This window comes from Anas platyrhynchos, chromosome 39 (genome assembly GCF_047663525.1).
Source record: "Anas platyrhynchos isolate ZD024472 breed Pekin duck chromosome 39, IASCAAS_PekinDuck_T2T, whole genome shotgun sequence".
Taxonomy (NCBI): domain Eukaryota; kingdom Metazoa; phylum Chordata; class Aves; order Anseriformes; family Anatidae; genus Anas; species Anas platyrhynchos.
In genome coordinates, this window is record NC_092627.1 from 1,872,501 (window position 1) to 1,885,775 (window position 13,275).

The following is a 13,275-nucleotide window of genomic DNA, read 5'->3' on the forward strand; positions in this document are numbered from 1 at the left end:
GCGGCCCCCCCGAGCCGGGGAACACCTGCCGGCCGGGAACCAACCCCGCCGTCGTTTCCCTAGCAGGGCTCTGCTTTGCCTTGCTCAGCTTCCATCCGCATTGCTCTGCTCTCCTGTGCTGTGCTAGGCTTCTCGCGGAGATGTCCCGCTGATTTTGATGCCGAGTCGATCGGTATAATTACGAACGCATAAACCGTCAGACACAGAGCTTGGCCTCCCCGCAGCCCAGCGACTGTTCCCTCAGAACTGGCACGAGGGGGCAGCAGGCATGCAGATATAACCCAGCATGTAAGTAAAAACATGATTCACACAGCTACGGTGGAAGAAAGGCAACAATAAAGAAATAAACAGCTAAAGCAAGACATGGTTCTTGCCCACCGTCATGGTGCACCAGGAGATGTGAAGGAGGCTGGGGAGAGGGTGATCAGGGTACAGCCACTGTCCAAGTCTGGCTGCCACCTGCACACAACATGAGGGCCCTCCGGTCTGCCCCCCACAGCCACTTGGAACCCAAAGGAGGGCTGGCCACCAGTTCGCTACGTTCACTTTGCTTCTCTTTGTTTTGCCTTGCTCCACTTTGCCTTGCTCATCCAGGCACAGTTTTGCTTTCCCATACCTCCTTTCCTCTGCTGTTCTTGCCCCTGCTTTGCCTCAGAGTGTTTTGCTCTTTCTCTCCTGGAAATACTTTGCATTTCCTTGTGCTACTTTCCTTTGCTTTGCTTTTCCTTAGCTCTGCTTTGCGTTCCCTGGGCTTGCTTTCGTTTGCTTTATCAGGCCATGTTTTCCTTTGTTTAGCTTTGCTTTGCTCTGCTTTGCCTTTCATCTTTTATTCGTTTTTCTTTTATTTATTTATTTATTTATTTATTTATTTATTTAATGTTCCTTGCATGATTTGTTTTCATGTTGGACCTATCTGATGTGTTTTTACAGGCCGTGCTTTGCTTTTCCAGGCCCTGGTGGTCACTGCTTTTCCCTATGCCTAGCAGGGCTTTTCCTTGTCTTGCTCAGCTTTTATCCGCATTACATCCGATCAGGGTACAGCCACTGTTCAAGTCTGGCTGCCACCTGCACACAACCTGGAGCCCTCCGTTTTCCCCCCAACAGGCACTTGGAACCCAAAGGAGGGCTGGCCGCCAGCTTGCTACGTTCGCTTTGCTTCTCTTTGTTTTGTCCTTGCTCTGCTTTGCTTTGCTCTTCCTGGCAGTTCTGCTTTTCCATACCTCCTTTTGTCTCCTGTTCTTGTCTCGGGTTTGCTTTGTTTTGCCTCAGATTGTTTTGCTGTTTCTTTCCTGGCAATGCTTTGCTTTTCCTTGTGCTACGTTCTCTTGCTCTGCTTTGACTTGCTCGGCTTTCCCTTCCCTGGCCATGCTTTCCTTGGTTTAGTTTTGGGTTATAGACCTGGCACTGCTTTGCTTTTCCTACCCCTGCTGTGCTTTGCCTTGCCTCAAACTGCTTTGCTTTGCTTTGTTTGCTTTGTCTTCCCTGGTTATGCTTTGCTTTTCCTGGTGCTACTTTCCTTTGCTCAGCTTTGCCTTCCCTGGCCGTGCTTTGTTTTGCTTTATGGGGCCATGCTTTCCTTTTTTTACCTTTGCCTTGCTCTCTTTTGCCTCACCTGCTCCTGCTCTCCTTTCCATTTTCAGGCCATGCTTGCCTTTGTTTTGCTTTACTTTGTATTCCTGGCACTGCTTTGCTGTTCCTTTTGCTACTTTCTTTTGTTCTGCTTTGCCTTGCCTGGCCATGCTTTCCTTTGCTTTGCTTTGTATTCCTGGCATTGCTTTGCTTTTCCTTCTCTGCTCTGCTTAGCTTCTCTTAACCCAGCTCTGATTTGCCTCACCTCCAACTTTTTCGCTTTGTTGTGGTTTTATTGCTGTTTTTTTGTTTGTTTTTTTGTTGAATTTTCATTTTTTAATTTATTTATTTTCACTTCTTTCTCTTTCCTGGTTATGCTTTGCTTTTCCTGGTGCTAATTTCCTTTGCTCTGCTTTGCCTTCCTGTGCTTTGCCTTCCCTGGCCTTGCTTTGTTTTGCTTTATGGGGCCATGCTTTCCTTTGCTTAGCTTAGCTTTGCTTTGCTTTGCTCAGCTTTCCCTTCCCTGGCCATGCTTTCGTTTGCTTTACCAGGCCATGCTTTCCTTGGTTTAGCTTTGGGTTATAGACCTGGCACTGAATTGCTTTTCCTACCCGTGCTGTGCTTTGCCTTGCCTCAAACTGCTTTGCTTTCCTTTGTTTGCTTTGTCTTTCCTGTTTATGCTTTGCTTTTCCTGGTGCTACTTTCCTTTGCTCAGCTTTGCTTTCCCTGGCCATGCTTTCTTTTGCTTCATCAGGCCACGCTTTCCTTGGTTTAGCTTTGGTTTATAGACCTGGCACAGGTCTATAAATGGCCTTGCTCTCACCCTTAGCTACATTAATATCCATTCACCACAAATCTTTTGACCCAGCCACACAGCCAGTTTTTAACCCATTGAAACATAATTCTTTCCAGGCCTTAAGCAGCCAGATTCTCTGGAAGAATGCTGTGGCAAATCGTTTCAAAAGCCGTTTTGAAGTTTAGGTAGACCACATCCACAGCCTTTCCCTTGTCCACTGAGCACATCACCTTCTCATAGATTTAGATCTGATTTGTCAAGCAGGTCCTGCTTTGATAAACCCAACTGGGTTTATCAAAGGGCCTGATCAGCTGGTTGTCCTGTTGTGTGATGGTACTGAAGATAATCTGCTCCATGAGTTTCCCTGGCTCAGAGGTCAGACTGACAGGCCTGTAGTTCTCAGATCATCCTTCTGTCTCTTCTTGTAGATATCCATCATATTTTCTAGTTGACAGTTGACAGGGACCTCCCCTGATAGCCAGGACTGCTGAAAAATGATGGAAAATGGCTTGGTGAGCACTTCAGCCAGCTCCCTCAGTACCAATGGGTGGATCCCATCTAGCCCCCTATACGTCTGCATATCTGGGTGGAGTAGCAGTTCTCTAACCATTTCCTCATGGATTATGAGAGCTTCATTCTGTTCGAGGTCCTTATCTACCAGCTCAGGGGCAGAGTATCAGGGTAGCAACTGGTCTTGCTGCAAAACACTGAGGTAAAGAATGCACTGAGTACCTCAGCCTTTTCATCATCTCTTTTAATTCAAACGAACAAACAAACAAAAACCATTTTTATTGTCTTTAACAGTAATAGACATATTGAGCTCCAGCTGGGTTTTGGCCTTTCCAATTTTTTTTCTTTGCACAGCCTAACAACATTTAGGACTCCAGAGAAAATGACAGGGCTTCAGAGAAAATGATAGCATACATGAGAAGCACAGAAAAAATGGAACTGGGCAACCTTCCGTCCTCTACCCTTCTGTGAGCCTGGTCTGCAGCTCCATTCAACTAGTTACTCCTCTACTGTTCACACTCTCCTACAACTGCTGATACTGTTATCTTGTGAGAGCACAATTAGAATGAGACATCTCCCTGCAGATATTAACAGCTGACAGAATGTGGCATCTGTCCAGAGGAACTTTGAGAAATGCAGGATTTTCCCTATACAAACTTCTTGACATTGAGAAGGAGAAGAGCCCATTCCTGCACTGGAGGAAGAGGAACCCCACACATCAGGGCAGACTGGGACTGTGCTGAGTGAGCAGTGCCCAGGGCACCACGAGGGATGCCATACGAGCAGTAGTGCCTGCTCACCAGGAACCAGGCCAGCTTCCTACAGAGCTGCCTTATGAGGAGCATAGCCACCAAGAAGATCTGGATTGTCAGACTCAGCTCACATCCAGTGTGACACCACATGGAAAAGTGTCTACAGCTAGCCGGTAAAGAGGTACACGGGAGTCCCTACAATATCCTGATTTGGAGAGGAGCTAGGGCTATGGAAAGGCTGAAAGTCCCAACAGGACCCAGGTCTTTGTGTCTATAGCTATGGCTGTTGTCTCTGCCAGTGAGACCTACGAGGAGAGAGCACCAGGGCCTCATTGCCTCCTTGCCCCTACCCATGAACCAGGAAGGGGTCGTACCATTCTCCTGAACTTGGCAATGCACATCCCCATCTCCTACTGCCCCAGGAAGAGCCCTGAGCAAGGTGTAAAGGGAAAGGTTCTCTCTCCCAGAGGCAGGGTGTCAAGGTTTGGCCCTTGTGCTTGGTGAAACGCATCCACTTTGTCTACACCTCAGTGTCACCTTCACACTGTTTTTGTCTCCTTGTCCTCACTGCCTCCACTGTTCTATTCTAACGAGCTCCAAGGGGGAGCTGTGTCAGTGCTGGCCATCAGGGGGACACTCCAGGAAATATACATCTGACATGGACTTCTGGAGAGATGTCTTCAATTGTCTCTTAGTGCTTGAGGTCTGTGGGCTCATCAGGAAAGCCCCCAGAGAAGTAATTACAATGCCTTGGGTTGCTGAGCTGGGCCGGGCTCCTGGGACAGAGAGAGCTCCTGGCAAGAGGCCCTGGTGCAGAGAGACAGCTCTGCCCAGGAGCAGCTCCTCTGCACAGTGCAGCAGGGCTGGGGGCTCTGACCACAGCTGGCATGGGGAGAGGAGAGAAGGAGAGAGGGCTTGGAGGCAGTTGGGAGTGGGAGGATGCTGAGCGCTGACCGCAGGAGAAATCTGCACAGCCCTTGACGAGGTAAGTGTCTGGCTGCAAGGCCATGCAGCTGCAGGTCCTGGAAGGGTCTCCTCCTGGGTCTTGTTTCTGGGAGGGCAGTGGGCAATGCAGTAGGCTTTGAGAGTCCTGCTGGATTGCACTGAGAGGTGAGGATGTCTGGCAGAAGCCCCTTGGAGTGCCCTAAGCCAGGTGCCCCCGGTCAGCCCAGAACACCCTGCCGTGGCCGCCCATGCCAGGCTCTCTGTCAGCTACCCCGTAGCCATGGAGGTGCCCCTTGACAGGGTCCTGTTGGTGGCAGGGTGCTACAGGGCAGCGCTGAGCACAGCCACATGGGATGGGGTCTGTGAGCATGGGCAGGGGGAAAGAAGAGGTGGGCGCAGATCAGCAGCTCCCGGCAGGAACAGCTGCAGGCAGCAGAGAGAGGGGCAGGCGGCCAGAAGGAGCTGTTGCCAGAAACACCGTGTCAGGGGGGATTCGGGAACCTCGTGGCCATGCCCTGCAGTGCAGATGCCTTCTCCTGGAGCAGTCCCTCCCTGGCTTCCTCTCCCCCTGCACCCCATGGGCTGTGGGGCAGGCATGGCCAGCACAGCAGGCAGAGCCCAGATGAGGAGAAGCTCTCAAGCTCCTTCTGGCTTGCTGTGGCTCTCCTCAATTAGCAGCCATCTAATGTTTTGTTTTGTTTTTTTTTTTTTTTTTCCTCAGGGAAACACCAGAGTGGGATGGTCCTGTAGCTCAGAGGAATAACAAAAGTGACAGAGCTGCACTGCTCAGTCTTCACCAAGGCACAGTCCCTTTGCCTCCTGGCACCCACAGGATTTCTCTGGGAGTGCACAGGTAATGTAAGGGAGTTCAAGCATCCAACACCTGTCATAAGCATTAGAAGTGTTATTGAAAGCTAAATTAAAAAAAAAAAAAAGGGAGGGGCAAAAAAAAAATAAAATACCTGCAGCTCTGCTCTGCATTGGGTTGTTGACAACAACACTGAAAAGCTCATGGATGTGACAAGTGGACGGCACTTGAGTTTCTCCCATCTTCCTGCTTTCATCCTGCAGCACAGCAGGAAGGACTCCTCTGGAGCCCACAGCAGCCCCTGCTCCCAGTGCCACTATCAGCCAGCACCAGCTGGAGCTCAAGCAAGAAAGCTGCAGAAAGGTTCTCCTGCAAACAAATGCTCGGGCTGGGGGTGCTCTAAGGCTTGTAATAAGTCTCCCTCAGAGAAGTGTGTACTAACTTGTTCTGCCTTATCCTCTTCAACAGACAGCTGTGTTTAATGTCAGCAAATGCCCAACGTCAGCACTGTGAGTGAGTTCCTCCTGCTGGCATTTGCAGACAAGCGGGAGCTGCAGCTCCTGCACTTCGCGCTCTTCTTGGACATCTACCTGGCTGCCCTCCTGGGCAACGGCCTCATCCTCACCACCGTAGCCTGCGACCACCACCTCCACACCCCCATGCACTTCTTCCTCCTCAACCTCGCCCTCCTCAACCTGGGCTGCATCTCCACCACTGTCCCCAGAGCAACAGCCAATGCCCTCTGGGACACCAGGACCATCTCCTATCAAGGATGTGTTGCACAAGTCCTCTTTTTCGTATTCTTCATTGGAGCAGAGTATTCCCTTCTCACTGTCATGGCCTATGACCGCTACGTTGCCATCTGCAAGCCCCTGCACTACGGGAGCCTCCTGGGCAGCAGAGCTTGTGCCACCATGGCAGCAGCTGCCTGGGGCAGTGGCTTTCTCAACGCTGTCCTGCACATGGCGAACACATTTTCCCTGCCCCTCTGCCAAGGCAATGCGGTGGACCTGTTCTTCTGTGAGATCCCCCAGATCCTCAAGCTCTCCTGCTCAGATGCTTACCTGAGGGAAGTTGGGGCACTTGTCTTTACTCTTTCTTTAGTATTTCTTTGTTTTGTTTACATTGTGGTGTCCTATATGCTGATCTTTAGAGCGGTGATGAGGATGCCCTCTGAGCAGGGCCGGCACAAAGCCTTTTCCACGTGCCTCCTTCACCTGGCTGTGGTCTCCCTGTTTCTTTGCACTGGCATATTTGCCTACCTGAACCCTCCCTCCATTTCTTTCCCATCCCTGGATCTGGTGGTGGCTGTTCTATACTCACTGTTGCCTCCAGCAGTGAACCCCCTCATTTACAGCATGAGGAACAAAGAAATCAAGCATGCAGTGAGGAAACTATTTGAATACATCTTTCTTCAGCAGAAATAATGTGCATATAATACTAACAGGACACAGGATTTCTGAAAAAAAGACTCAATGCAAATTCTTGAAAGTAATTTTCTTTATTATTATTCCCTCTAACTTGTGGCTTCAATTTAATGTTATTCTAAGTCTCTTAATTTGTATTTTATTATTATTATTATTATTATTAAGTCAATAATTTCAAATACCTTTATAATCAATATTCATGTTTAAATAAAGACAATAAAGAAACAGGGAGAAATTCATTGGTCTCAACTGCAATCTCTTCCCATCACCAGTGCCTCCAGCTGTGAACCCCCTCATCTACAGCATGAGGAACCTGGAACTAAGGGATGCAGTGAGGACACCATTTTAATACATGTTCTTCAGCTTCTTCGCCTATAACAATTAGCCTATAATCAGAAACACCTATTTTTCTCAGATTTTTTTTTCTTAGTTTACATTTGTCTGTGTTATTATTTTCACTAACTATTGTTTCTGATATAAATAATATTATTCTTAGCCTTCTACTTGTTAAAGATTTACCTATAGAACCAGGATTCCTGTGTAGATAAAGACAATAAAGAATCCAGCAGAAATTCATTGGTCTCAGCTGCCATCTCTTCCCATCTCCTCTGGAGCTGGGGGAGCAAACCCCGGCATGCAGGAGGGGCTCAGGGACAAGAGCCCAGCTGACACATGAACGAGCAGCCCCAGTGGCCCTCGGGGCTGCCCCTCACTGCCCGCTGGGTTCTGCCTCTCTGCTGCCTTCGGGTCGGGGCTGCTGCTTCCCTGGAGCCATGGCCATGGCCAGCAGCAGGACGTGGCCTTTTCACTGCTGCTCTCTTTTGGATTCCACATTGGTCTCTTGTGTTTCTTGTATTTGGGTTAGACTTTATATCTCATGTAATTTGATGCCAGTCCTGTTGTCTCTGCAGTGGCATCCGTGTCCCAGCAGACAGCAGCAGGCACTGTGCAGTCCTTTGTCACAGCTGGCCTCCCTACTAGCACCAAACTAAAACCAAACAGTAACAAAAGGGGCTGTTCAGGGCAAACCAAGAAGCCTGGATGCCTCTTCCAATGCTACTGTCTGGAATAGAGAGAAGGGGTTCCTCCCTGCTCTTCTGTTTTCTGGGCCTCTTCATGGAGTAAAGAACACAGGCTGAAAATCCCAGGGTGATCTGTGAGGGATCAAGGACTGCACCAAGAGCTCTCTTCATGGTGGCACTTGCCAAAGTAGACAACTGGATTCATCTGCATGGGACTACACCCCCTGCAGCGGGGCTGATGGCCAATGCAGGCCTGGAGAGGAATCTGGAGCTGCCAGGAGAAGTCAGAAGATCTGCAGGAACAAGGTGTTCAGTGGGCAGTGATTAGAACCTCATAAAATGAGTGATCATCCAAAAAAGATTTTGGTAAAGGAAAAGGCGGATTTGAGGAGACAATGGGCTAAAGCAGGGCTCTGCAATGCCAGAAGAGGTGGTGAAGAGTCATCAGGTAAAGACCCATAAGACTGCACAGTAATTAAGGATAAGCATTTTGAAGTGCCGTGGGCAAGGTCTAGTGCAACACTTGCCTGTCCTTTGTGCCCTCAGAGACACCCCATGGTCCTGCCCAGCACTGCCCTGTGTTGCTGTGTTATCCATGGCAGGGAAGCCAAGCGGCTGGGATCCCTTGCTCGAGATGCCGGCATTGACAAAGCAATTGCAGATGGAGCACAATCCACCAGCCTTTGGAGGCGTCTCCTCTCAGCTGTGAGGGAAAGGTACCCCTTCAAGGAAGAACTTTTATGTCTACCAGGCAAGTGGACCACTATGGAGAAGGGAATCCAGTACCTGAGGGAATTAGCCGTACGGGAAGTGATTTATGAGGATCCAGACCTCAGACAAACATCCAAAGACCCAGATGAAGTCAAGTGTACACGACCCATGTGGCGGAAGTTTGTACAGAGTGCACCATCATCATATGCCAGCTCATTGGCAATAATGGCCTGGAAAGAGGATGAGGAACCCACAGTGGATGAAGCGGCTAAACAACTCCGGCAGTACGAAGAAAGTCTTTCCTCTTCCTTACAGGCCTGTGTCTCAGCTGTGGAGAAATTTTCTGAAGAGTTCCACCAACTTAAAGAGAATCTATCTTCCCCCCAACCTGAACCAACCAGTGTCCAACGACCGAAAGAGAACACTTGGGAGAAACTTTCTGAAAAGGTTCACCAACTTGAGGAGAGATTATTCTCCTCCGTACCTGTACAAAGCAGTGTCTCAGCTGTCAGGGGTAGGCGTTCACCCACACAAGGAAGACGATATGGTGGGTACTCACCCCGTGCCACCCTGTGGTTTTACTTACGAGACCATGGAGAGGACATGAGAAAATGGGATGGAAAATCTACCGCGACCCTAGAGGCACGGATACGTGAGTTGCAAAAGAAAACAATCAGGAAAAAGGGATTCTCCGAAAAGTTTGCTGCTCCAACTTCCAGCAGACAGTCCTTCAAACACAGAAACGAAGAAGATTCTGACCAGGATTAGGGGGGGCCTGCCTCCAGCCAGGGGGAGGAAAGGGACAATCGAGTTTATTGGACTGTGTGGATTCGATGGCCTGGCACATCACGCGCACAGAAGTATAAGGCTTTAGTAGACACCGGTGCACAATGTACTATAATGCCATCGAGCTATAAAGGACCAGAGCCCATCTATATTTGTGGAGTGACAGGGGGATCTCAGCAGTTGACTGTATTGGAGGCTGAAGTGAGTCTGACTGGGAATGAGTGGGAAAAGCACCACATTGTGACTGGCCCGGATGCTCCATGTATCCTTGGCATAGACTATCTTAGAAGAGGATATTGCAAGGACCCAAAAGGGTTTCGGTGGGCTTTTAGTATAGCTGCCTTAGAGACAGAGGGCATTAAACAATTATCTACCTTGCCTGGTCTCCAAGAGGACCCCTCTGTTGTGGGGTTGCTGAGGGTCGAAGAACAGCAGGTGCCAATCGCTACCACAACTGTGCACCGTCGGCAATATCGCACTAACCGAGACTCCCTGATTCCCATCCATAAGCTAATTCATCAATTGGAGAACCAAGGAGTGATCAGCAAGACCCATTCACCTTTCAATAGTCCCATATGGCCAGTGCGAAAGTCTAATGGCGAGTGGAGACTAACAGTGGACTATCGCGGCCTGAACGAAGTCACGCCACCGAGTGCTGCAGTGCCGGACATGCTGGAACTTCAGTACGAACTTGAATCGAAGGCAGCCAAGTGGTATGCCACCACTGATATCGCTAATGCATTTTTCTCCATCCCTCTAGCAGCAGAGTGCAGGCCACAATTTGCCTTCACTTGGATAGGAGTCCAATATACTTGGAATCGGCTGCCCCAGGGGTGGAAACACAGCCCTACCATTTGCCATGGACTGATCCAGTCTGCGCTAGAGGAGGGGGAAGCTCCTGAACATCTGCAGTACATCGATGACATTATTGTGTGGGGTGACACAGCAGAGGAAGTTTTCGAGAAAGGGAAGAAAATAGTCCAAATCCTTCTGAAAGCCAGTTTTGCCATAAAACAAAATAAAGTCAAAGGACCTGCACGAGAGATCCAGTTTTTAGGAATAAAATGGCAAGATGGACGTCGTCAAATCCCAATGGATGTGATCAACAAAATAACAGCTATGTCTCCACCAACTAACAAAAAAGAAACACAGACTTTCCTAGGTGTTGTGGGGTTTTGGAGAATGCACATCCCATATTACAGTCTGATTGTAAACCCGCTCTACCAAGTAACCCGTAAGAAGAATGAGTTTGAATGGGGCCCTGAACAACGACAAGCCTTTGAACAAATCAAGCAGGAAATAGTCCATGCAGTAGCCCTTGGGCCAGTTCGAACAGGACCAGATGTAAAGAATGTGCTCTACACTGCAGCCGGGGAGAACGGCCCCACCTGGAGCCTCTGGCAGAAAGAACCTGGGGAAACTCGAGGTCGGCCTCTGGGGTTTTGGAGTCGGGGATATAGAGGATCTGAGGCCTGCTATACTCCAACTGAAAAGGAGATATTGGCAGCATATGAAGGAGTTCGATCTGCTTCGGAGGTGGTCGGTACTGAAGCACAGCTCCTCCTAGCACCCCGACTGCCGGTACTAGGCTGGATGTTCAAGGGAAGGGTCCCCTCTACACATCATGCAACTGATGCTACATGGAGCAAGTGGGTTGCCCTGATTACTCAGCGGGCTCGAATAGGAAACCCCAGTCGCCCAGGAATATTGGAAGTGATCATGGACTGGCCAGAAGGCAAATACTTTGGGATATCATCAGAGGAGGAGGTGGGTCGTGCTGAAGAAACCCCGCTGTACAACCAGTTACCGGAGAATGAAAAGAAATATGCCCTGTTCACTGATGGGTCCTGTCGTATTGTGGGGAAGCATCGGAGATGGAAGGCTGCTGTATGGAGTCCTACGCGACGAGTTGCAGAAGCTGCTGAGGGAGAAGGTGAATCGAGTCAGTTTGCAGAAGTGAAAGCCATTCAGCTGGCTTTAGACATTGCTGAACGAGAAAAATGGCCAGTTCGCTATCTCTACACTGATTCATGGATGGTAGCAAATGCCCTGTGGGGATGGTTACAGCAATGGAAGCAAAACAACTGGCAGCGTAGGGGCAAACCCATCTGGGCTGCTGCATTGTGGCAAGATATTGCTGCTCGGGTAGAGAACCTGGCTGTGAAAGTACGCCACGTAGATGCTCATGTGCCCAAGAATCGGGCTACTGAAGAACATCAAAACAACCAGCAGGTGGATCAGGCTGCTAAGATTGAAGTAGCTCAGGTGGACCTGGATTGGCAGCATAAAGGTGAATTATTTGTAGCCCGATGGGCCCATGACACCTCAGGCCATCAAGGTAGAGATGCAACATACAGATGGGCTCGTGATCGAGGGGTGGACCTGACCATGGACGCTATAGCACAGGTTATTCATGACTGTGAAACATGTGCTGCAATCAAGCAAGCCAAATGGTCAAAGCCTCTTTGGTATGGAGGACGATGGCTGAAATATAAATATGGAGAGGCCTGGCAGATCGATTACATCACACTCCCTCAAACTCGCAATGGCAAGCGCCACGTACTTACAATGGTGGAAGCAACCACCGGATGGCTGGAAACATATCCTGTGCCTCATGCCACCGCCCGGAACACCATCCTGGGCCTTGAAAAGCAAGTCCTATGGCGACATGGCACCCCAGAAAGAATAGAGTCAGACAATGGGACTCACTTCTGAAACAACCTTATAGACACTTGGGCCAAAGAACATGGTATTGAATGGGTGTATCACATCCCCTATCATGCACCAGCCTCCGGGAAAGTTGAACGATACAATGGCCTGTTAAAGACTACCTTGAAAGCAATGGGCGCTGGGACATTCAAAAACTGGGATACGCATTTGGCAAAGGCCACCTGGTTAGTCAGTACTAGGGGATCTACCAACCGAGCTGGACCTGCCCAATCAAACCTGTTACGTACTGTAGATGGGGATAAAGTTCCTGTAGTGCATGTAAAAAATATGCTGGGTAAAACAGTCTGGGCTACTCCTGCCTCGGGAAAAGGCAAACCTATTCGTGGAATTGTTTTCGCTCAGGGACCGGGATACACTTGGTGGGTGATGCAAAAGAACGGAGAGGTCCGGTGTGTACCTCAAGGAGATTTAATACTGGGTGAGAATAGCCCATGAACTGAATTGTACCATGTTAATTAGTATATTATACTGTATGTTATCACTACCATGATTACTATAGGTGACTAACTAGAATGTATGGAAAAGAGTGTAACGTGAGCATGACATAAATGGTATGGAATAAGGGGTGGATAGATGTCCTGGTTTCAGTTAGAATTAATTTTCTTCCTAGTAGCTGGTGGAATGCTGTGTTTTGGCTTAGGATGAGAAGAGTGCTGATAACACCCCGATGCTTTAATTGTTGCAGAGCAGTGCTTATACTAAGCCAAGGACATCTCAGCCTTTTGCTCTGTCCTGCCAACGGGCAGGCTGGGGGTGCAGTAAGAGCTGGGAGGGGACAGACCCAGGACAGGTGACCCAAACTAGCCAAAGGGGTATTCCATACCATCTGACGTCATGCTAAACAATATATAGGGGTGGCTAGCTGGGGGGAGGGGACCGGACTGCTCGGGGTTAGGCTGGGCATCGGTCAGCGAGTGGTGAGCAATTGCATTGTGCATCACTTGTTTGTACATATTATTATTACTTTCCTATTATCACCATTGTATTATTATTATTATTATTATTATTATTATTATTATTATTATTATTATTATTATTATTATTTTCCTGTCTTATTAAACTGTCTTTATCTCAACTCACGGGCTTCACTTTCCATTTCTCTCCCCCGTCCCAGAGAGGGAGGGGGGAAGGTGAGCGAATGGCTGCGTGGTGTTTAGCTGCCGGCCGGGTTAAACCACGACACCAGTACAGCAAAACAGTAACCTTAAACCAGCCCCCA

The 13,275-nt window shown here is 49.0% G+C and overlaps 1 protein-coding gene across 1 annotated transcript; it reads left to right on the forward strand.

Moving 5' to 3' along the window:
* The first annotated feature begins 5,193 nt into the window (after positions 1–5,193).
* LOC140001247 (olfactory receptor 14C36-like) lies at positions 5,194–7,360 on the forward strand. The gene is made up of 2 exons (XM_072032419.1): positions 5,194–5,425; positions 5,849–7,360. The coding sequence occupies exon 2, from the start codon at positions 5,872–5,874 to the stop codon at positions 6,805–6,807; it is 936 nt and encodes a 311-aa protein (XP_071888520.1). The 5' UTR covers positions 5,194–5,425; positions 5,849–5,871; the 3' UTR covers positions 6,808–7,360.
* The last annotated feature ends 5,915 nt before the right edge of the window (positions 7,361–13,275 follow it).

Coding starts and splice junctions, on each gene's coding strand:
- LOC140001247 (XM_072032419.1), top strand. CDS start 5,872: ATGCCCAACGTCAGCACTGTGAGTGAGTTCCTCCTGCTGGCATTTGCA.